This window comes from Excalfactoria chinensis, chromosome 17 (genome assembly GCF_039878825.1).
Source record: "Excalfactoria chinensis isolate bCotChi1 chromosome 17, bCotChi1.hap2, whole genome shotgun sequence".
Taxonomy (NCBI): domain Eukaryota; kingdom Metazoa; phylum Chordata; class Aves; order Galliformes; family Phasianidae; genus Excalfactoria; species Excalfactoria chinensis.
The window spans coordinates 4,733,139-4,756,375 of record NC_092841.1 but is presented as its reverse complement, the minus strand read 5'-3'; the positions used below and the strand labels follow the sequence as shown (position 1 = coordinate 4,756,375).

At 46.5% G+C, this 23,237-nt stretch overlaps 4 protein-coding genes across 8 annotated transcripts in view; 2 read left to right on the top strand and 2 right to left on the bottom strand.

The window, feature by feature from the left end:
• The window catches only part of MBTD1 (mbt domain containing 1), a 28,812-nt gene extending 18,487 nt beyond the window's left edge, over nucleotides 1-10,325 (top strand). For both annotated transcript variants that reach the window (XM_072351576.1, XM_072351577.1), the window contains 4 exons: nucleotides 2,232-2,314; nucleotides 2,644-2,878; nucleotides 3,517-3,594; nucleotides 6,408-10,325. In XM_072351576.1, coding sequence (XP_072207677.1) covers nucleotides 2,232-2,314; nucleotides 2,644-2,878; nucleotides 3,517-3,594; nucleotides 6,408-6,526 — 515 coding nt within the window. In that variant the 3' untranslated portion in view covers nucleotides 6,527-10,325. The remainder of the gene's footprint in view (nucleotides 1-2,231; nucleotides 2,315-2,643; nucleotides 2,879-3,516; nucleotides 3,595-6,407) is intronic.
• A 308-nt stretch (nucleotides 10,326-10,633) lies between these two features.
• Nucleotides 10,634-12,525, bottom strand: LOC140259865 (nucleoside diphosphate kinase). Its single transcript, XM_072351579.1, has 5 exons — nucleotides 12,400-12,525; nucleotides 12,044-12,176; nucleotides 11,529-11,630; nucleotides 11,302-11,414; nucleotides 10,634-10,895 (listed from the first exon to the last, which is right to left on the bottom strand). Exons 2-5 carry the CDS (start codon nucleotides 12,170-12,172, stop codon nucleotides 10,778-10,780), a joined length of 462 nt encoding a protein of 153 aa, XP_072207680.1. The 5' UTR covers nucleotides 12,173-12,176; nucleotides 12,400-12,525; the 3' UTR covers nucleotides 10,634-10,777.
• Nucleotides 12,526-12,886: 361 nt separating this feature from the next.
• On the bottom strand, nucleotides 12,887-14,791 carry LOC140259866 (nucleoside diphosphate kinase-like). The gene is made up of 4 exons (XM_072351580.1): nucleotides 14,526-14,791; nucleotides 13,983-14,084; nucleotides 13,511-13,623; nucleotides 12,887-13,238 (listed from the first exon to the last, which is right to left on the bottom strand). The coding sequence occupies exons 1-4, from the start codon at nucleotides 14,652-14,654 to the stop codon at nucleotides 13,121-13,123; spliced, it is 462 nt and encodes a 153-aa protein (XP_072207681.1). The 5' UTR covers nucleotides 14,655-14,791; the 3' UTR covers nucleotides 12,887-13,120.
• A 792-nt stretch (nucleotides 14,792-15,583) lies between these two features.
• Nucleotides 15,584-23,237, top strand: part of SPAG9 (sperm associated antigen 9) — a 57,585-nt gene continuing 49,931 nt past the window's right edge. For 2 of the 4 annotated variants that reach the window (XM_072352012.1, XM_072352011.1), the window contains exons 1-2: nucleotides 15,584-16,013; nucleotides 21,057-21,177. In XM_072352012.1, coding sequence (XP_072208113.1) covers nucleotides 15,708-16,013; nucleotides 21,057-21,177 — 427 coding nt within the window. In that variant the 5' untranslated portion in view covers nucleotides 15,584-15,707. The remainder of the gene's footprint in view (nucleotides 16,014-21,056; nucleotides 21,178-23,237) is intronic. The other 2 variants (XM_072352014.1, XM_072352013.1) reach the window with 1 other exon arrangement.

Genomic DNA, 23,237 nt, shown 5'->3' with positions numbered 1-23,237 from the left:
GTATGTGCCATATGCTTTGTTTCTTAAATCAGTCTACAAAATTCATTTCACTTTTTAGGACTCTCTCAAGTCAGAAACAAATAAAACAGCTCAACTTGAAAGTAATCTTCAAAACAGAGACAAACTTCTAACTGAGAAAAAGGGAAATCGAACGTCCTTATGATACACTGGCTAAAATAATTTGCCTTTTCACTGCTGTAATTTGAGGACAGCTGCTAGTTGAGTAGCATAGCCATTACGTGAATGGGAGGTAGAAATATGCAAGTTGCTGAATGGTCTGTTCATAAATTGTCTTGGTAAATCCAGACCGGCAGAGGTTTAATGAACATTGTAAAGACTTGAGTTAATCAGTGACAATAGCAGTAAATTTCAGAAGAATATGCACAAACCTGAACTGCGGGGAAATAGCCATTAGAGCTGTATGCTGCATAATCCCTTCTGTGAGAATAAGCTGTCTGTCCACCAGCACGTGTGCCTTCAGAAGACTCTTACTGCCTTCATCTTTTGATTTGTATTATCAAAGTCTAGCAGCTTACAAAGAGAATTTTAATTAGGCTTGTAACAGCTAATAATAATGGTTTTCTGAGATGGTTTTTCTTCATTCTCCTTGCAGGCTTCTACTTGTATTTATTGAATGATTTTCTAGGTAATAACTGTGTAACACAACAGGAATAATGTCATATTCTTATTATTGCACACTCCTGAATTTGTCATCCTTGAGTATGAGTTAAGTGCATTTAAGGCAGATTTGCTATTTTTCAGTTAATTCTAGTGAATGTATTGCCTAGAAACTCATGAGCATGGTCATACCTGCAAAATGTGCTGCAGGAGTCTTGTGCAATAGTGATAGTTGTTGCCTGGAGCAGAAAGCATCCATATCAATAGCAGCCAGTTTAGAAGTAAATACGTTAAATGATACAGAATTCAAATCCCTTTTATGATTAAGCTTCTTTTTTTTTTTTACTCTTCAAAGACTTTATGGATAGTGTGCAAATTCTTTTAACGTTTATTGTACTGTTGTTTCCCATATTTTGGCAGCTTTGTTTACCTACGTGTGCATTGCCCGTTTTATATTGCACTTTTCCATAGCAGTGCTGTCATCCACTGAGGGGTGACTGAATCATAAAATCATCATAGAATAACCCATGCAATCATCTAAAAGTCATTTGAAAGAGAAGCTAGGAGTAAAACTCAGAACATCAGGCCCTTTAACACAGTCTTATTACTGATTTAATAAAATTGAAGTGATCAAAGCATCTTAGTTTTCATGAGGGGTATATTCAACTCTCCATGCTACGAGCTTGCAAATGCACAGTTTCTTAATTTTAGCTGTTTAATTAAAACTATGTGTGCATGTCTTTAATGCCTAAAGGACTTGTGTATGTTAGTCTGACCAGAGGAACTGTACATTAACAAGCATTAATTCTCAAAACTGAGATCACCCTTAACAATTAGCTTTCCTGCTGCATCTCTTCCTGCAGACAGTTATGTACCCAAAGTGAACACCTTTCATTTTAGCTTACATTCAGCAGTGTGGATATGTTAAATAAGTCACTGTGAAACCCCTGCAATTCATGCTTTTAAATTGATTCCTTTCTAATATCTTCATCTCTTGCTGAAACCAGCAGAAGCTGAAGGTGCTTTAATACTCGTAAGACTTTTGGGCACATTCAGCAGATGAACAAAAGCTGAGTATATAAGAAATGTGAAAGGTAAAAAGCCAAATAACTTATAAGATCAGGGGAAAAAAAATCCTGTAATTTATTCTTCTATTGCTAACCTTAACTTTATTATTGAAGGTTTTAAGTATCCGTACTTGTTCCTTGAATCTGTTCCTAACGCATCAAATTTTCCAGTAGTGGAGCTCTTTCCCCACAGGAAAGACACTGGATGTGCTTAATTACGTTATGTGCTCCGGGTCATTTGTGTGGGGCATTGTAGAGATGAAGGATCTGCGTGAACAGAAAACTTCAAGTGCCAACAATTGATCTTAACATCAAACGATACTTTGTGTATTATCCAGAAATCCATTCATCTTTGTTGCAAAAAGGCAGTGTCCAGTTGACTGTGTTGTCCATTAGGCCAGAGCTCAGAGAATGGAGATTTCTGATGTTAATGTTTTGCTTCTTTGTCTTTTTAGCCATAACACAGTGCCACTGTTGTATTCTTGTTGATGTTCTAACATACAAAGTTTGCAGTTGATTTATGAAAGTATTGTTTAAAATTTACAGGTTATACAAAACTCCCTTTCAAATGGTTTGACTACCTCAGGGAAACTGACTCAATAGCAGCACCTGTAAAGCTCTTCAATAAGGTAATAAACACTAAGTGTCCATCTTTAAGTTCAGTTTGGGATTTCCTTCACACTGCAATCTGTGCACTCATGGGATTAACCTGTTTCTTTATGTACAGTTGTGATAACTAAGCCAATGGATTAGAATATAATCAGACAGCCCTTGTTCCTTATTATATTATTATATGGAGTTTGAGTATTTCAGAAATGTTCCACGCAGTCCTGTACTTACCTTCATAAATGATGCTTGAAAATTTCTTAAGCTAAAGTGACTGAAATGTTTGTTTCAGTGCCGTTTGCTTATCCACTTTTTTTTCACGTTTGCTGCCTTGTTGTGCTTCCTTTCCCAGGAAGTTCCAAACCATGGGTTTCATGTTGGAATGAAACTGGAGGCCGTTGATCTGATGGAACCTCGCTTGGTCTGTGTGGCCACAGTAACTCGCATCATCCATCGTCTGCTGAGGATACACTTCGATGGGTGGGAAGATGAGTATGATCAGTGGGTGGACTGTGAGTCCCCAGACCTCTACCCAGTGGGATGGTGTCAGCTAACTGGATATCAGCTGCAGCCTCCAGCACCACAGTGTAAGTTCTGCCTTGTAAATAATACAGTTGCTCACTGATCCTTAATCACACGTGTTGCTTTCATCTTCTTTAGGTTAGGTCACTAAGTGTAACAAAACAGAAGAAATTCTCGCTGATGCTTAAAAGTGTACAGTTCCAATCTCTTCCTCATTGACTTTTAAAGTACTTCTGGGCATCTCTGTGGCAACTTAGCAGCTCACTGTTTTGTTGCCAGAATATGTTTATTTGATGGAGGGGAAAAAAAGCCTGTATTAATTACCTAACAAATCTGGAGAGAGAATTTGTAGTGGTTGAAGTTAGCAAATCGATATGCTTTGCATGCTGAATGGGATGGACCTCAGCGTGTGCTTGGCTATTCCTGTGCAAAAGTGTTTGTGTGAGAAGACTTCGTTTAATGCGGTACATCAGAACTTGGCCTACTAGGTCTGTTTTTGTGGTAATTGATAACTGTTTCATGAATGTTAGTTGCTTAATTGGAAGGTGGTAGGAAGAGTAACACTAGTGCTGTTAGTAGTGCTGACTACTGATAGTAGTTTGATTGTAGTTTAATGGCAAGTTTCTCAAAAAAGCTTTGTCGTGTTCTGAAGTGTGTTTCCAAAATAGTAAACTTTAATTTTGTACTCCACGCTTTTTTGCAGCATCAAGAGATAACCAGTCAAGTTCATCAAAGCAGAAGAAAAAATCAAAATCACAGCAGTACAAAGGACATAAGAAAAGTGGGTGACAAAATAATGTTTGCAATTTCCCTATTGCTTAAAAAGCTTGTGGTCTCTCCCTAGGTCTCTTTTCTACTTGAAGTGCCATTTGTATGTAAAACAGGTGTTAAGCTTAAAGGTGCAGTATGCCATAAATGGAGTTTTATGAATAACAGCCAATATCTGTTTTGTTGTTGGTTTTTTTTTTAAATAACTTGCAGCAGGGTTGATCTCATTAGCAGAATGTGAACTGTAGGTTAACATGTTAATATTGTTGGAATTCAGGCCTTAATATAAAAGAGTACACTGAGTAAGTTGGAACAGCACCTTACACCAAACTCTCAGACACCTGAGCAAAAGCTGGTTTGTTCTTCATTGAGAAGCAGCATGTAAATAAAACTACTTTGGCTACTGTTGGAGACAAATAATAGTGTTGCCTTTTGTGACCTTTTGTCGCAGGAGAGGCATCCTGGTTACTACTCTTAAAAATCTGAGCTTTCTAATAGCTCCGTTTGCATTCTTCCCATAGTAATTGTTCATCTCAGAATCAGTTTTTCTCAGAAATCTCAACCAATCAGTGTTTTACATTTGCACAAGTGCTTATTTTGCACTCTTCCATCCGTATACTTTTGTGACACTGTCTAAGCAGGAAGTCTCTTTTGTGTGAATGAAATAAAGGAAGCAGAGAGAGCCGATCGCAAGAGGACCTCGTGCCTTCTCCCATTTTCTGCAAATCAGCTCCATCTGCTTTCTGTCCCATAAGCAGTCCTGTAGTTCCACATGGCAGTGTGATTCCAGAGGTTCTCAAGCCATTTTTCCAACAATTTGAAAGTTTAGCAAGGCAGGATAGCTTCTGAGTCAAGGTCAGCAGCAAGGTGACAATCCTTGTACAAGAAATGTCTATGTGAGAGATGACAGTAAATAAGTACACAGGGTAAGCCTTGCTAAGTCTTGCTAAGAGCCACGCTGTTTTTAATGATGGACCAGTTAAAGCTCGTGGCCGTTCTCTTCAGCCACATGGGGGTGAGTAGTTTGTCTTCACAGAAGTCTGTGACCTCATTCAAGGCAACCCAACTATGTCTTATTTTTGGAGCATCAGCTCACTCTGCTGACTCATTCTCTTGGTGCTGTCTTGGAAGAGTGGAGTGCAAAGTTGCAGTACTTCATGCTGCCAACGCAAGGACAGATCAGCTACAGCAAAGGTCTATAATGTGTCATCTTGATTTAGCAATTTGTTTTGCTTCTGTGCCAGGCTATTTTCTAATGGGACAGCCTAGCAAACCATAAAATCAATGTCTTGGATGCTGAAAGTTACTTTAAGTGCAAGTCAGCAAGACTGGATGACAGAAATCTGTAACTGTCCTTTGATATGACTTTAGGAGAGGTTTTTTATACAAAATCCTGTTCTAAGTGAGAACATGAGGCTTTTCTTACCATTAGAATCCATACGATCTTGACTATCTAAGGACAAGGCTTTTGTCAGTGCTGAGAGCACATAAGCATTACCAACTACAGCTTTGATGTAGCTGAAAGTGGTGGAGACTGTTCAACTGCTTGTGTCCCTGATATACTGTAATGAGAGGTTTCCTCCTACCAGAATCAGAGCGTCAGCCTGTTTGGTTGATGTATCAAAAGTGTAACTTTGTATCTAAGTGTGAGCGAGCAGAAATGAAAGGAAGAATTCAGCAGTAATATTGAGGAAGCATATAAAAATGCTGAGCTTGCTGAAGGCTGCTGCGTGCAATTAATCAGTCCTTGGTAATAGACGGCTGCAGCAAAGATCTGGTAACTTTTGTTGTCTTTTTCCTAATCTGCATGGCAATATAGCAGCTGCACAGGTTACCTCTGATACGGTGCAGTGCTGTGATCTGACAGGCTGATGCATTTAGTTTCACATTTGCTCAATTTGCAGTTGTTTAAAACTTCCTTGAATGTGATGAGGGAATAATCAAATGGCTTGTGAGGTGCAGCAGGGCTCCAAGTAGTAACGGGAGGTTATGGATTTCATTCTTAGCTTTATTCCATTATATTTCTTTATTTTAAAATATGTTTCTGTGCATGTAAATGTTGTATTTGGTAGCCATAGGCTTTAGTAGTCTTTCTATTCCAAGGGAACTGTTTATTTTTGTGTGATCAAGCCCTAAATGTGGGTACTGCACCTTTAAAGGAAGTGCTGGTCTGCCTTGTTTATTTTCCCTCTGCTCGTATTTTGATAATTATCGTTGTCCATTAAGAAAATGGGAAAGCAGTTGTGCCATTATTGCTCTTCATAACATCGTTCTTCTTGCTTTTGGTCTCATTCCTGCTTTCCTTATACAGAAGGAAGAAGATGATTAAAACTACAATAAATGTTTTTGCTTGAATGATGTTTCTCTCAGGGACCTCAACAGTCTGAGGATGGAATGAAAATATTTGTCAGTGTGTTTTTTGTTTGTTTTTTTTTTTATATGGACTGCTTATAGTAATTGGACAATAACGTGATTGACTGTAAATGGCAAGTCATTCATCTTATTCTCGGCTGAAGACTAAATTAGCAGTAAATGAAAGAGCGAATAGTAAAGTAAGCGTTCTTCTTAGCAACGTTTTCTGTTGCTTTCTTAAACCAGGGTTTTAAAATACTGAATTACTGAGGAAGAACCCTGGAGCAGAACTTAAGGTTCAGTTGGAGGTCAGGAAATGTCTGTTTTCTGTAGGATGCTGTACATTAAAAGAAGAATCTCTACAATAGGAAATCTGGGGTCTGTTCCCAATTGAAATCATGTAAAGTAAACTGAGGGGTGAGTTGTGCTTACTGTGGACGTTACAGATCCTTACTGTTCATCTTTCATTTCTAGTGACTTCACTGCAGCTGAAGGAGGAGCTGCTGGATGGGGAGGAGTACAGCTTCCTGCAAGGAGCCTCTGATCAGGAGAGCAACGGATCTGCCAGCTACTACATAAAGCAAGAACCATAAGGCAGCTCGGGAAAGTGAGGGCACGGGATTGGTGACAGGAAAAGAGCCTTTCTCCGAGACTGACTGGTTTTGTTCCCACGTTGATGGTGCAGCGTAGATGGCTGCGCTGGGGGCACTTTGCTACCTGCAGATGAGTTTGACTCAGTTCAGAAATTTTTTTGGAAGGGCGGGGAAACTATTTTAGTGAAAAAAAAAAGAAAAAAAAAAGAAAAAAAAAGATTTTTTTCAATTTATTAAAAAGGAGAACGGACACTTTTTGTGTTGTATTTGAAGCTTTTGCAAGAGTTTTGTAATATTTTCAAGTTCAGATCTATTGTTCATTGTTAACAAGAACTGAGAATCTAATTTTTTGGGTAAGATGAAAGTTTAAATAGCACGATGGTGGGAAGCGCTTGGAGGAAGATGTAGTTGCAAATACAAATGAACTGTCACGACAAGTGAACCTTGTTGGTACAAATTGGGATACTTCAACTCTTGTGAACTGCACCGGTCACACCTCTGTTCTTTTTGAATTGTGAAAGAAGGCGTTTGAGCCCTGATGTGGAGGCGCGGATGGTAGGAGGAGGATCGCCCTGTAAAGCTCTGCTTGGTGAGTAGCCCCAGTTGCAGTGGAGCCATCACCTGGGGGAGGTTTTTTTTACCTTTTCAATGTGTTTCTATTTAGTTTAAAATGTTTTTTTTTTTATATGATGCTTTTTTTAATTGAAATACGTAGTTCCTTAGGGTCTGAATCAGTGCCCAGTAATATCGGTAGCCTTGTGTTCGTCGGCCGCAGTGGGCACTGGATTGGGACTACAGCTCTCTTGTCTCTACGTGGATATCTGTTGTCTTGGAACGCTCCAGCAAATGTTTACAGAGCCCTGTCTGCCAAACTGGAACTTCAGAAAATTCCCTGCTTTGGAGGATTAGAGATAACGATGGAGTTAGGCTGAAGAAACCTAGACAGCAACTCAGGCCTCTCTTGGTGGTGGAAGGAACTTCTCCATGTCCTTCTGATTGTATCAATCCATCCAGAAAGACCGTGTTTCCTTTCCATCTTGAAACGTCTATTTCTGAACGTTCAGAACCGATGTTCCCTGTGGTTTTGGTTGACCTAAAAGGAGCCAGATGTTCAGCTCTGCAAAGCCTGCGGTGTTCCTTTGTTGCTGCAGTTTTGTAAGCTGGAAATTGAGATTGGAGAACATGATGTGGCTGGCATACGGCATAGTGTGTAACTCACTGGCTGGATGTGTTTGTTGCCTCAATCCTTGTGTCTCACTTCAGATATCCCATTAATCCCACCTGCTTGTCTGTCCGGATGTTCTAAAGGCGCGCGTTATGCAGAAGGGTGAAGATGACTGGTTGTGTAATGCAAAGTATTTTCACGTGAGCCCTGAATTATTTGGATTTTTCTTCCTTGGTTGTAAACTTTGTATGTCTTTGTAGATGGCTTCATTGATGGAGTTGATGGGTGAAACGATCTGTTTATCAATCACCCTGCAGAGCTGTGACTGGAAAAATGTGCATCAAGAGCTTTAGCTTTTACCAGTGAGGTTCATTAACTAAACTCTCAGGAATTAACTGCATATGTTCTATAAGTGCTTCTGGGTCTTAGTAGGTCCCCTTCAGAGCAGTACGGTGATTATTTGACTCTTAACCATAAGTTAGGGCTCAGAAAAATCTGTGATCCAAACGGTTAATGTGTGTGTTCCGGCAGCCTATGAAGTGCTTGAAGGCCATCAGCCCACAGAGCCCCAGGAGACCATTTTTGTACGTCGTAGTTCAAACCTGGAAAGAGGTGCATAGAAAGTTGAAAACCAGCAAATGGAATCTTTTCTAAAATATTGCTCTAACTTTGGGTACGTAGTATGGGTAATATGCACAGGTTTACCTCATTCTATGCAAGAGGGGTTAATTATGTAAAGTTTTGTATTTACTACTGGAATTTTAAAAGAAGCTGTCCTGTATAGCATAGGAATGTCTGGAATTTTCCCTTACCAGTGAAAATGTCTGTACCGACCCCTTTTTAACAACAGCTTTGTACGATGACAGCATCTGCGTACTGGATTATAGGCACCTGTAACTTGAGGTGGTGCAGACACTTCAGCTCTCTGCAGTAGCCGTAGTGAAAGGACTTTCACTTGTCTGCTAGGCTTCAGATCCGTCCTCTCAGAGCCTGACCCTCGTGGGCATTCCTTTTGAGCGCCCTGTGTTGGAGGGCTAGGTTTCGAGACCGTCATTAATGACACTTTGAGCCTTGATTTTACTCTTTTTTTTCCCATGCTCTCCGTTTATGCTGCCATAAAATCCAGTTCTGCAAGCGTTGATTTGGTTTGGTAAGTACCTCCCTGTTGATTCCATTCGTGGTCTTTGATGTGACGATTTCCAAATCTCCACGGGCAGCTGGAACGAGTTGGGCACACTCTTGCTTTCTTATCAGTTGCTTCTCAGTACAGTAGAAAAATGTGCATTAATTTGTTTCTTGATGTGAAAATTTGGGCTGTGGTTGGCAAGGGATGTTCCCAAGCCAGGAAACCTTGGACTCCCGTGCATTGCCCAGGTCAGAGCTTGGCTTCCCAGGCATAGCTGACCTGTGAGCTTAGGCTGCTGAGAGGCAAAGATGGCACTTTGCATTTCCTGTGCTGGAGAAATATAGGAATCCAATTGGAAGTCTGACAGTCTTTACAGTGTTCTTTAGGAGCAAGTTTCCTTTGGTCAAACACTACGTGTCTGAGCTGCCCTGCGTTCTGATGGCACGCGACTGTCAGAGTTGTGGGCTGAGACAAAGGAGGGACGTTTGTGTCCGTATCCAGAAGATACCAACATGGTTTAACTGTCGGGTGGTGGGATCTGTCCTAAGCAAACCTCGTCAGGGATTCAGGTCATTTCCTCGAGAGGTTTGTGGGAACCTGGGCTGAGCAAATCCCACTTGGTGGTTCGAGGATGTCTCTTCAGCTGTGGGTTACGGGTCCCTTCGGGTACCTGTGCTGTGGGCTTTGCTGTGCGTAGGAAGCACCCATCAGCCTCTGGGGGTCGTTAGCTTTGCTTTGAGCAGAAAGCAGAGCAGTGTTGGATGCGGAGCTTTTGGAGGGGTCAGCGCTGGGCAAAGCAGGATGCCACGCAGCTCCCCTCCAATGCTGGAGCCCTCCTGGCGGTCTTGGAGTTCTGTCAGTCAAACCCTTTCCTTGCTGCACCCGAGGAAGTGAAGGCAGTCATCAGCTCTTTGTTCTACGGATACTAACACGGGTTTCAGTGTTTGTTTGTTCTTCTTGTTGTTTTACGTGATGTGAATACCCTCCCCTGTCCAGATTTGTACAATGGTGCTAATATATTTGGTAACAATCCTTTATTGGGAAGGGATTTTTAAAAAAAAAAACAAAAACAAAAAAACTGTGATTTAAACTGAATTTTTCTTCCTTTTAATTTTGCTATTTAAAACAAAGCCGCAGCCATTTATACACACAGCTGTCAGCTCCGGCCCCAGGGAGGCGCTGGGGCAGGATTGGAGATGAAACAAATGGGGTTTTTACATCATTTCTGTATGTATTTGATATATAAATCAATATCTGTACAAATTTATCTTTTATTTTCTGGTAACTCGTGTGGTCAATGAGGGAGTATTGAAGGCTTCCTCACGCAATGTACATAAGTGGGGAAAAAAAACAAAAATGCTTTTGGGGGAAATGAAAACGTTCCTTTCATTTTTATGAGACCGCAGATTTTCAGCATGGATGTGAAAAAGCATTAAAATTATAACTTTGTGTACAAGATGAAAATAATTCACTAAATTTGCCTTTTTTTACACAAAAATAAAAACGTTACAAGTCAGTTTTTGGATGTTATTTCCTTAAAGAGCTGCTCCTGGGCGCACAGCGGGGCTGCAGCCCACAGCTCTTCCTGCAGCCCAGGATGCTGGGAGCTGTTATGGGGAGGCTTTGTGCAGTGCAGGTTTTGCACTTGGCTTTGTTTTACAGCTGCTGTGTTGTAGGGCTGGAAATTATCACGTGGAAGCATCAGGTTTTCCTTTCAGTGCAGTTCTGTGTGAGGAAATGCAGCATCCCCTCCCTCCCCATTCACCCAGTTGGGGAAGCTCACCGGTCCGCCCTACAATGAAAGCACCGTAAGCAGTTGGTTTGTATCATCCATTTATTTGACTACTCTGAAAAGCTGCCAAGAGCAGCGCTGTGCTGACTGCTGTGCTGATTGCTCCCAGACCGTTGTTAGCTGCAGTGAGATGACACCTCCACAAGGCACAGTTTTGTTGTGGAAACATCACTCGTAGATCCAGTCATGTGCACACGATCTGTAGTCGATGAGCTCCGTTGCTTTGAACCACAGGTTGATCTCCTTCTGGGCGCTTTCCACAGAGTCGCTGCCGTGGATGATGTTCCTGTGGAGCAGTGCAACATTGTTCAGTATCAAGAAAGAAACCTCTACAGGTGGAAATGCCACATGGAAGAAGTGAGGATGAAGCACCTAAAGCGACAGCCCCCATCTCAGGTACAGCACCTGCACAGCTCCACTATAAGCTCTGCTCACTACACCTGGCAGGGTTGGGGGCACAGGGCTATTCTACTGCAGCAGCCACTGCCTGATCTTACATGGAGCTCTGCCACGTAGCTGAGTTTTAAGAAGTTTTGTACCCAGCCACTGTCCCCAGTCACCATTATGGGCTGCAACCTGCAAATGAAAGCCCGTCAGACCAGGGTTAAGCCACCAGCAGTTTGTCTTCCCCAAAGAAAAGCCTGCCCCTGCTAAGTGTGATCTCCATAGAGAAGCAGCTGAGCAGCACCAACCTTCCCACTTGGATGCAGAAATCCCCACGGATGGTGCCGGGCTTCGAGTCCGCAGGGTTAGTTTCCCCCAGCATCACTCTGCCAGTTTTAACCACGTTGAGCCCTTCCCACACCTGCAGGGGAGAGAAGACAGCAAAACAACCCCATCAGTCCCTGCCTGCATAGAATGCTGCACAACAGCAGTGACAGCTGAGCCCGAGTGAGCTCAGTAAGAGCAGGCTGCATACCATGGCCACGACGGGGCCGGAGTTCATGTACTTCACCAGGCCGGGGTAGAAGGGCCGATCCTTCAGGTCGATGTAATGCTGCTTGAGGAGGTCTTCAGAGGCCTTCGGGAGGACAAAGGGAAAACGTCAGCTCCCACCCCACACCGCGGAGGGGTCGCTGCTGTAAGATTTAACACCGCGCCTGCTTTCAGCGCCCTGTGCCGCTACCAGCACTGCAGCAGCTGCTGCCCCGCGGGCTCCTTCGGGCCTTCCCGCACTGCAGCTCACGGCTGCGGAGCCGCCGCTCTCCTCGCGGGGTGTCGGTGGGGCGCAGCGGAACCGGGTGCGGCCGTCCCCGCTGCCTGCAGCACCACGCGGGGCCGCTCCCAAGGGGAGGGAAGGGAAGGGACCGATGGCCGCCGCTGCGCTACTCGACGTGGGCCGCGCGCTTGGGCGACCGGACTCGTATCCCACGGACCGCGGCGGCAGCGGAAAGGAAGAGCCGGGCACGGCCGGTAGTTCCGGCCTCGACTTACGTGCACGAACTTCATGGCCACCAGGCGGAAGCCCTTCTGCTCGAAGCGTTTGATGATCTCTCCCACCAGCCCCCGCTGCACGCCGTCGGGTTTGATGGCGATGAAGGTGCGCTCGCAGTTGGCAGCCATGGCGCTGCGGAACACGAGCACACGGCCTCAATAGGAGCCCCCCCCCCCGGCTCAAGGTCGGCCCGCGGCCCCTCCGCCATTGCGCCGCACGGCCCACGTGGCGCCCGCCCCGCACTGCACCGCTCCGCTCCCGTCCCGTCCCCCCCGGGCCGGTGTCCGCACGGAGCCGCCCGCCCTGCTCGGATCTCGGATCCCCTCCCGCCGACCCGACCCAACACCGCCCGAACCTCCCGCAGCTCCGCCGCCACCACCGTGAGCTCCGCAGCCACCGAAGAAAGAGGAGGAGGAGGAGGAGGAGGAGGCCGTGAGCCGGAACCCCGCCCTGCGGGAGGGAGGGGCGGGGAGGGGGGCAGCGCCGCTTTGGGTGGCTGCGCTATGATGGGCGGTGCTGCTCCTCGGCCGGAGCGCGGTGAGCGCTGCGCTGCGCGGGGAGGATGAGGGATGAAAAGCGGAGCTCCGGGCCGGGCCGCGCGGTGTGACGGATGGAGCTTCGCGTCCGGGCACGGCACGTTTTGGAAAGAGACATCGAGGATTCTTTGCTGCTTTGGGCTCACCGGATTTGGTACCGCACGCAGCCCTGGAAGCCGAGAGCGCAGCGCACAACGGCCCCCTCCGCACCGCCACGGCTGTGCGCTCCCCCCCCCGCCTCCCCGCAGCGCCCTCCGGCTGCGCAGCCCTTCCTGGAGCCGCCGTCTGTGTTATTAACGAGGAACGTTTTGCTTCTCTGCCATTTAATTTCACCTCTACCGCCACACGAACGCCTGAAACGTTTCTAAACGCACATTCCTATCTCCAGCTTGGCAGCTTTCTAAGCAAAGCAACAGCAGGCACCGATCAGTATTCACAGCGGTGCACATCGCCGGCTTCGGAAGCAGGTTTGCAGGAGGTGATGCGAAGGAGCGGAGCTAACTGCAGGACAGCCACGATACCAAAGGCAGAGCCTCAGTTCTACTCGTAGATCCATTCGTGAGCACAGCTCCTGTAGTCAACCAGTTCTTCAGGAGTGAACCACAGGTTGATCTCAGCCTCGGCACTTTCTAAGGAATCGCTCCCATGGATGATGTTCCTAGGAAAAGATTGGCAGGAAAGTGATACAATCTCCAACCAAAGCAAACGCCATTTCTAAGCAGTCTCCACTGCTGCTGTAACACTGAGGCGGTGCAGGCAGGCACAGAGAAGGCTGTACCAGCTTTGTGCAGCATTCCCATCACGGTGAGGACCTACAGCTCTTCATCCAGCTCTGGGAACGGCCCCAGGGAGGGCAGCCTGCAGCACAGCTCTGTGCCACGACACCAGCACCCTTCACTGTCTTCAGATAGCAATAGTTGGAAAACATACCTTCCAACTTGCACACAAAGGTCGCCACGAATAGTGCCGGGCTTGGAGTCCATGGGATTAGTTTCCCCCAGCATCACTCTTCCAGTCTTAATCACATTAAGACCCTCCCACACCTCAGGGGAAAAAAAGAGATGCATTAAGGTTCTAAAATCTTATCTGTAGATAGAGTAGGAAGAGTTAATAATGCATCCCAGAACGACGTCCATGGCAGCACAAACCACCATCCTAACAGCAAGCATGCTGTTCCATAGTGGGTTTTTCATGCAGCTTTCCTGTCTCTCTAGGTCTCAGCTTTGGTTCTCAGTTCCCCCTGCCCTCTTCTTCTTCAACATTCTGTCTCAACCACATTATTTAAACCTAAGTTTCTAAAATCTCTTAAAGTTGAACTGGTATCCAACAGGTAACACAAGCCTCTTTGTGAGGCAAGTGAGCACCATGTTTCTCTTAGCTAAACCTCATCTGCAGGACTCACCATAGCTACAACAGGCCCGGAGTGCATATACTGCACCAGGCCGGCGTAGAACGGGCGCTCCTTGAGGTCGATGTAGTGCTCCCTTAGAAGGTCCTCAGAGGCCTGTATGGAAAAACAAACAATGAAAAACCCCATAAGAACAGGAAGTTTACAGCAAGAGTGCGCTGAAATCACCCGGCGAGCTGCAAGGCACACATGGAAAGTCAGCACTTCCAAGTGGGTTTCAGTGGTTGACCTTAACTATACCTGAGCTTCTGAAGGCATCGGTTGCCAAGGCAGGTAGCCTATGTGACCTGGCAATTACTGAATATACCCAGAGCTATCAGCTGAGCATTGGGTGCTCCTACAGAACGTTCTCCTCACACTTAAGGACATCAAGTTACTAAAATTAGCGTGCTTAGCGTGTCTAAAGCATTTAGCCAGAGCTGGCAACTGGAACTTCTCCAGAACACCCAAAGACTTAGCAGAACTCCAGGTTTAACTCTTCGGAGCACTCTTTCAGGTTGATATTTCTATTAGGAACGCGAGGGAAGGACGGCTTACGTGTGTCAGCTTCATGGCCACCAGCTTGAAGCCCTTCTGCTCGAAGCGTTTGATGATCTCTCCCACCAGCCCCCGCTGCACGCCGTCGGGTTTGATGGCGATAAAGGTGCGCTCTGAGATGGCAGCCATGGTCCTGGCGGGGGGCAGCAGCCGCCGTCACGGGGTGAGCAGTGAGCACCGCACGGCCCGGGCAGGCCCCGCTCCTCGCCCCGCTCCGCCCCGCTCCGTCCCGCCTGCAGGCAGCCCCGCACGGCTCTGGCGCTGCCGCGGCCGCCCAGCCCGGCTTAGCCCCGGGGCCACCCCCGGGGCCGCTCCGGTCCTTACGGTTGCCATGGCGACCACGCGGCCTCCCGCCAGCAGGGGGCGCTCGGCGCCTCGGGTCCGTCTGTGCTCCCCGCGCTCTGACTGCAGCTGCGGGATGGACTCAGTGCAGCTACTTGGGAACAGAACCACGTCTATCCATCTGCTAATAGAAAGAGGATAAAAATAACGTATCCTCAGAGGCCCCTTTTCCCTTAAGGGCTGTCAGCAGACACCTCGACCCACTTTTGCTCTCTGCCGAAAGGAGCTAATGTTATTTATTCGTGCAATTAGCCGAGTATGCTGGCGATGCTGATAGAACGGCACAGACAAAAGGCTTTGCAGCAGCTCGGTGTGATCGGTGCTGTTATCCCCAGTCACAGCAGCGCTCCTGAGCAGCGCAGCGGGGTCTGGTTTGGAAGACCCCCCGCTATTGGGTTCACCTCCCATCCAAGTAATGCAATAAGAGCTCCACGCTCTGCGCCCGCAGCGCCCGCAGCCGCTCAGCTGACTGACAGCGGGAAGCCCCGCCCCCATCTGACTGACAGCTGAAAGCCCCGCCCCCATCTGACTGACAGCTGAAAGCCCCGCCCCCTCAGCACAAGCACCAACCCCAGCCGCTTTCCCGCCCAGCCCTGCCCACGTGACCGCCCTCAGCCACTCCCTACTTCCCGCCCGGCCCCCCACCCCGCGTGACGTCACCTCCAGGCCCCGCCCCCGCCACGTGACGAGCGGCCCCGCCCCGGCCCGGCGCGGCGGTGAGGTCAGTGCCGCGCGCCGCCGCCGCTCCCCACCCCCCGCCCGTCTCCGTCCCTCCCTCAGCCCGGTCGCAGCCGAGGCCCCGCCGCCGCCGCCGCCGCCCCCCGAGGCCAGGCGCTCGCCATGGAGCTGGCGGACGGCGTGGTGTACCAGGAGGACCCCGGCGGCCCCGGCCCCGCCATGATGTCGGAGCGGGTGTCGGGGCTGGCGGGCTCCATCTACCGCGAGTTCGAGCGGCTGATCGGGCGCTACGACGAGGAGGTGGTCGCCGAGCTGATGCCGCTGGTGGTGGCCGTGCTGGAGAACCTGGACTCGGTGTGCGCACACAGTCAGGAGACCAGCGTGGAGCTGGAGCTGCTGCGGGACGACAACGAGCAGCTCCTCACGCAGTACGAGCGGGAGAAGGCGCTGCGCAAACAGGCCGAGGAGGTGCGTGGGCCGGGGGGGGGGGGGGGGAAGGAAGCCGGGGCGAGGCCGTCGCGGTCGGGGCCGTCGCGGTCGGTTCCGCGCCGCCCTCCCCGCCGTTACCCGCGGCCTCGCCGTTCGATGCGCCGGGCCGCGCTGAGCAGCGCTGCGGTGCGGGCCGGGAGCCAGGCGTTGGCTGCGCTGCCCACCCGTGTCGGGGCGCAATTCTGGCCCGGCTCGGCTCAGGGGGGCGTTCCCGGAACGGAGCTATGCGTTGTAAAACGCGTGGGAATAAGTGCTGTCCTGATTGCAGCTCGTCCAAGTTGGCACATCAAAGCTGCAGCCAGCAACAGGTGGTGCGCAGTGCTCGATGTCGAGCTCTGGCTTCAGATGTCCCCACTAAAATGGGGGTGAGAAAACCTAACAATACCTTTATCGTTGACTTATGGCTTTTTTGGTTGTTTTTCTGCTGGAGTGTAAAGCAGCTGTGCAGGATGGCTGCTCTCAGCTCATTGCCCCTCTCAACTCCTGTAGGAAATTGGATTGACAGCATTACCTGTAATAGAACAAACCATCTTATGAGTCTATTTCCAGACTTCGTGTCCCGTGTTTGGCTCTGGGATGTTTGCCTTCTAAATTTTCCAAAAATCAACAAAAATAGCACTGAAGATGAAGGCAGTGTTCTCAAAGACAGCTGAATTTGTAAAGCTTTGTTTGCCCTGCACACATGTGTGTATCTGTTATGGATTTGAGTGAAAAGAGTTGCCCTGCAAATGTGGTGTCAGGTGTTTCCAGCCTCCTGGACCAACAAATCATTCCTCGTCCCTGTCCAACAGCAGCTTTAACTGCTTTGTGGACTTTGGTTTGGAGGCTGTCGCTGTAAATCACTCATTCTGACACAGGCTGACAGAAAAGGCTTCCTTTAAAACATAGTTCTTAAGAGGGTATGAGGAAGGGAGAGATGTATGTTTACTGAACTAATCCACGGGGAAAATCAATCAAGCTTGCAATGCAGGCAGCACTTGTCAGAATGAAAGAAGCAGGCCTTGGGCAGCAAAACAGAAACCATAATAACATGGTGAAATAGAATACGGTATTAATTGTGATTGCGAATCTTCAGAAGCTCGCTCTGGTCACTGTTTCTTTGTGTCATGGTGAATGAACATAAGGGGACAAGCATTATGCTGTCTGAAAAGCTACTGCTTGTGCTGCAAGACAGCTACAGTGCAGCTGGATCAAAGACCACGTTTCGTTTTCTGCTGTAAGCATAAAGGTCATATCTGTGGGGTTCCTTATGCAGTGTATACATGACAGCGTTGTATAAAGCATTGCATGCTCCTGGGAGATGTGGTCAGGCTTGATTGTCGTGACTTACTTTAGATATTGGGTTAATCTGATGGGCGTGGTGTGTCTGAAAGGAAAAAAAAGGAGAGAATGTCAATATAGTGCTATTTGCTTGGCCGCAGCCTGTTACTGGCTTCATGCTTTTTGTTTCCCTTCATTGTGAAAGTTCCTTGTGTCATCTGATAGCAAAATGGACACTTGTGAGTTATGCAGTTGGGTATCCCACACTCTCTTTGGCCTGTCCTGAGGAACTCAGGAGCTTTCTTTTACTTCCTCCTTGACGTTATAGTTCTTATTTGAGTTCTTAGTTGCAGCATTGTCTTGATGAGTGTTACTGGTGTGCTGTTTGAGTAGAAGCACGAATGTACTGATGTCCTGATTTGCCTCCTAGTTCCTGAACTGAGTTTTTAGAAACGTCCTGAAAACTCTTGTCTGCTGACTTTTGTTACAGAGGCTTTCAGATAAGGAAGAATTCAGAAGTACCAGATCTTTTCAGTTCCCTTTGATACTGATGGTGATCTTCCTGATTGCTCTAATTTGCCTGGCTTTTAACATGGTGCTTTTTGTGGTGGATCTGGAGAAACAGAGGAATTCCTATTGGGTTGTTCTGCTCACAGCAGTGTGCAGCTTAACTTTCCTACCCAGTAATGAGGCAGTGAGCCCTGCAACAAAGAAGTTGGAGGGGAGAAGAGATTCAGTGTTCTGTGATCTTACATCTTACTTCTGCAGGAAGAAGAACTTGTATGCTGCTGTACTTGTGTGAGGCTAGCAGGAGTTTCACTTGGACCTGGAAACACGGGCAGTTCAACAGCTTCAACTTCATCCTCAGTTGTTTTCATCTACCTGTATTTTTATCTGCACCGTCTCTAGCTGAGCTGGTTCTGTAGCTGACCTTGTGTGTACACACAGATGCAGCTGCCTTTGGCTGGAAGCATCATCGCAATGGAAGTTACTCAAGTCTGTGTTACGGGGTGATGAAGGCAGCCAAGTGGGTGGCACCCTCAAATCAGATACCCTGAGTGCTGCACCTGGATCACGTGACAGGAAAGCATGCCAGCGTGTCAGGGAGGAGGTGATAAAGACAAATGTAGGAAGAAATGCTTAATTTTGCTGACAGTGTATTACTGAGTCACCAAATGATTGTTTGCTAGGGTGGCTGTTCAAACTGTATGTGTGTGCTGCACTGTGATTCACGTTCATGTCTATTGCAATGATTATTGCAGTAAGCTTAATACAGCGATAAATCTATATGAAGATTTGTGAATCTTATTGCTTTGTACCCGAGGTTACTAAGCAGGTCAGACAAATGTCTGTCTGAAGTGACAAAGTTGACGCTGCCTGGAGAAAATGGGGAGGAGTGAAAGGGAGTTACTAAACATAGCTTATGGAGGTATCTGAGGTTTGTATTTCAGCAGAAGGCGAAAGCAGAAGGAGGTGTGGATCGGATCCTGTGCTTATACCTCATATGTCAAAATTAGGATGCAGACAGGCGTTAATCATCGCAGACCAAGGGCCTTGAACAAGGTGGTCTTCTAAGGGCAGGTTGAACCCTTTGGTTTCAGTGTCTTCTGTCATTGGCATGAGTGTTTAAAGGCATGTTGGTGTCCTTCAGCTTGTTCTTTGCAGGAGAAAAAAAAAAGCCAGAAAACTCACTTCTCTTGGGAGTTGTAAGCTGTGACTTTGTGGGCTAGAGAGGAAGTCACTTGGAATGGGGAATGCCAGATTTTGCTTGCTGATATTTTGTGTTACCAATAGCTTGGGTTGAAATGAGAGAATATCCAGTAACGGTACAGTGAGTAGGCAGTGTGTTCCTACATGTGCTGCTACATCTTCTTTAAACAGCGCCCAAAGTGAGCGGTGCTCCAGGTGGATTGCCCATGTCCTTGGCTGCAGTGGTTGCCCGCCTGCTTGGTCTTCCCCTGGCCATCACACAGGCTGTGTCAGGGCAGGGTGCTCTGCCTGCTGTGTCTGTGCCCATGCAGGCGTGCCATGGGGGGATACTCAGTCTGAAGGACTCAGGCCATGGTTTGGTCTGCAGTAGCACACAGCAAAGCAAGGGGGGGAAATTGACCCAGCTCCAGTCAGAGGAGTTATAACCTAGATTCTAACTTTAACAAAATCAGTGGGAAAATTACCCAAATCATTTAACTTTTAAAACAAAACCATTTTTAATGCGTGCAATTGAAGGACATGAGCAAAATGAAGAGTTTCATTAGTAACAGTGATTCTGAAGGCTTTGAACGGCTGTCTGGTCCAAAGTATAATCGTCATCGGCCTTCCCCAAGGTATGGGACACATCTGACTTACATCAGAGAACCAGCTAGACAAAGATGTTACAGTTTCATGTTACAGTTCTCCTTTCATGTTTCCCATGTTTAATTTAGCAGTCTGCGTTGGCATTTAGCCCTGGTGCCAAATTTGTGTCAAACTTTGAAGCCCCTTTATAAAAGGGAGTCTGCTAAGAATGAATAAGCTGGACTTGACTTGAATTTTCAATGCGGAAGGGGCAAAACCATTGTGTCACCTACAAAGAAGAGATTGAACAGGTTGCGGGTTGGAGATTTTTGGTCATACACTGTCAGACTAATGATCCTAAGCATCTTGGAGGGTGTGACGTACAAAGACTTCCTCACATCTGTCTTTTTGGAGGAGGGAAGAACTCAGTTTTGAGTTGCAGAACCCAGAGCAGCTGTACTTGGGCTGGTGTCAGCTGCTGCTCAGTTGGTTCATGGCTGTTGCTTCAGGCACAGTCATATGAATGCCATTCGTGGTCCTGTGATAGCTGTGCAGAGCTTGCCTGAAAGGAACTCTTGTTCCACAAGATGTTGATGCTTTTCTACATGTGAGGTGCTTTTTAATCACAGCTCGTTCCTTCTGATGACCCCACCAAGCTGAGCTCTTTCATGGCGTGAAAAGCTATGATCCCCGTGTTGGTTAAAGCTTTGGAAATACCTTCAAATCACATGCAGTGTACTTCTTGACAAGCTGGTTTGTAAGGGGTTCACCTAATTCTGCTTGCACGCTTTGCTTTTCCTTGTTGGGACCATGAAATGGTACCTGGTTTAAACCAATTGCTGGTGCCACAATAAGCTGTTACCCTGTAACTGATGGAACTGTAACTGTTGCAAACTCCGGGTTTTTGTGAGTGATACTTTGTTAAACCAAAGTAGCAGAGAATGTGATGGGCGCTGCTGGAGGGTATCCATAAGTAGCTGTAAGCCCCTGGCTGCTGCAGTGGGTGTTCTTGTAGTTCCTTGGTGCAGGTGTGTTTGGCTGATGCTCATTCAAATCAGAGGGTGCTGAGATCTGTGTTTGTGTGTGGGGTTGGCAGGCAGCGTGTGGAGGTGGGATGAAACGAAACCATTCACATTCCTGTTGGTCCCAGGTAAGGCACCTCTGAGATAGCTGATCCTCAGTAGTGGTGATGCAAAGCGAGCTAGGCAGGATGCTTGACCAACAAATGTCGGAGTGGAGTATAATTGGTGTCCTTCATGGTTAAGTGTGGGCTGTAGATCTGTTGTTTTGGAAACCTGCTTGTTACCTTTCTTCGCAGTCAAGGGCTCTGTACCTTCTCCTGCGTGCTGCTTCAAGTGCAAGCCTTTCTACTTAAAAACAAATCTAGGAATGGCTGTATCTGTTGCTTCTGTATGACCTAAGAACTTTGTTTAGGCTTGTAATGTTTTTACTTAATTAGAGCTAATGTCAATATATTCTTCTGTCTAGAAATTCATTGAGTTTGAGGATTCTCAAGAACAAGAGAAAAAGGACTTGCAGACCAGAGTGGAAGCATTAGAATCACAAACTCGACAGCTTGAACTCAAAGCAAAAAACTATGCTGATCAAAGTGAGTAAAACTACATTGCACTTCATTTAATGTGATATTATTGTATTTAAATTTTGTTTTGTACATGGGTAACCCATATGCTAAATATCTGTGCTGATTTCTGTGTCTTCACAGATATCTCCTGTGCAAGATTAAGGCAAAACAATTAGATACAGACTGTCTTGTTTATAACCTAATTCTGATGATACCTGTTGTTTTGCTTTCCATTTAAATCACGCTGTTCTCACCTAACGACTTTTTGAGGAGATGTTTAGAATTTATTTTACAACAAATAACGAGGGAATAAACTTTCTTTTTCACAAGTGACCTTGTGTTTTATTAAACCACCGTCTGTCCTAAGAAGAAATGCAGCCTTCAGCTTTAGGAGTGTTGCTGGGTTGATTAATGCTTCTAATTGACACTTGTATGATTTTGGAATGATTTTAGAGGCATTTAGCTTTTACAGAAGAAGGGCTGAGTGCTTCTGCAATGAGGTGTTGGTGGAGTTACCAGAACTTGAGGAAACTTTGGAAAAAAAAATGTAGCAGTGATTTGTTTGCCTGAAGTAGTGAGTTAGGAAGTGGATGTAGTGTAGCCTAAGCTTCCTGCTGGGCTGCAGGCTGAACCTGAGGCTGATTGAAACTTGATCATGAGTTTGTCCGCTTCTACTTGTGTGAACAGTAGAGAAGCATTACATCAAAATGCCATAAAAATCCCCTCATTTCATTTCCCCCCATCCCTAGAAAGACCTTTGCTGCTATTCATTATTTTTTCTGCTGGGAGTCTGTTAAGCATTCAATGAAGGATATGATTTTTGTTTTCATTTAACTTCCTTTAGCAGAGAGTATAGAGATAATGTTCCTATTAATTCACAGTGATCAGTGCGTCCAGCTGATGACAGGTGCTTCAAAGCTAATTTCTATTGACCTAGGACTAGAATGCCTGTTAATATCCAGCTTTTATTGCTGGGCAGTGTACAAATGCAGTGACAGCCTGTATCAAGCCTGGGCAGGTTGGGCTAAGATCAGCTTCTAGAAGTAAGCTGCCAGCCATCAGAATACCCCTTCCTTCAGTGTGTTTTCCTCTTTTGTTTCTACTTTGCCACCTTTTGTACCTGTAGTGCAAGAAGATAGAGCTTTCTTTTTTCAGCTTAATTATTGCCTGCTGTGAAGTCTAATTTTCAGGGCTGTGAGTGGGTCAGCAGCCAGAGTAGAAGTACTAGTGTTGTTATGAGAGTAGATGGCATGCACAGCTTCATCTTTCTGGAGTTTGAACTGTCAGAACAATGAAAACTTCTTGTCTTCCTGTGCCGTAACTTTTTTTGAGTGGACTCCATGGTCTGTTGGTGACTTCGAATGCTGTTGGCAAAACTTAGTGGCAGGTACTTTTACGGGTCTGTTGCCGTTTTATGGTTCTCAGGTTCTGTACAGACAGAATAACAGGGAACCATTTTGGCTTCCTCTGGTGGAAACCAGGATTAATTTCCAGTAGTTTATAGATCAGGTCAGGATAAAAAGTGGTTATTGTAAAGTATGCTGTAGTATTAGAAATATGAGGGTTCTTGTGAGTGGAAACATGGGTATGGTTGAAAGCTGCAGCCAAAAACAAACGTTGGAAGCAGAGTAGGGTGGTCTATTTTGGTAACAAAGGACAGTATGTCCAGAATGCCTGTGCTCTGAGTCCACCGCCCAGACAGCTTGTTAGTGGGGACCCTGTGCTCTGACAACAGGATTATGGCATCGAGATTGCATCATATAACATCTACTGTCACTTCTGTCACTGCAGTGAAAGAGTACAGGTTGCACAGGCATTTGTATTCCTGGTAATACGTGTGGCTGCACGCTCGGGGTTTTGTTACTTTAGTACACTCCAAGTGCAATTTCTGTGCATAATTCCATTGTAAACTGCTGTGAATCTATTGATGTGAAACACTTTTTGCCTTGAACACTGTGTGCATGTATGTACAATTTTAGGATTCTAATTACATAGTGTATGTACTGTTAATAAAACTACTTGCGTGACAAACTCATTTGTTCCAATGGAACTACTGAATTCTGTCTAGAATTATTTTTTTTTGTGAG

What these genes read in the sequence shown, in the direction of transcription:
- LOC140259865 (XM_072351579.1), bottom strand. Translation starts at nt 12,172, where the DNA reads ATGGCTGCCAACTGCGAGCGCACCTTCATCGCCATCAAACCCGACGGC. An exon ending in CCGGCCCCGTCGTGGCCATG is followed by an intron (nt 11,415 to 11,528) that starts GTATGCAGCCTG and finishes TCTCCCCTGCAG; the next exon opens with GTGTGGGAAGGGCTCAACGT. An exon ending in TTCTGCATCCAAGTGGGAAG is followed by an intron (nt 10,896 to 11,301) that starts GTTGGTGCTGCT and finishes ACTGCTCCACAG; the next exon opens with GAACATCATCCACGGCAGCG.
- LOC140259866 (XM_072351580.1), bottom strand. Translation starts at nt 14,654, where the DNA reads ATGGCTGCCATCTCAGAGCGCACCTTTATCGCCATCAAACCCGACGGC. An exon ending in CCGGGCCTGTTGTAGCTATG is followed by an intron (nt 13,624 to 13,982) that starts GTGAGTCCTGCA and finishes TTTTCCCCTGAG; the next exon opens with GTGTGGGAGGGTCTTAATGT. An exon ending in CTTTGTGTGCAAGTTGGAAG is followed by an intron (nt 13,239 to 13,510) that starts GTATGTTTTCCA and finishes ATCTTTTCCTAG; the next exon opens with GAACATCATCCATGGGAGCG.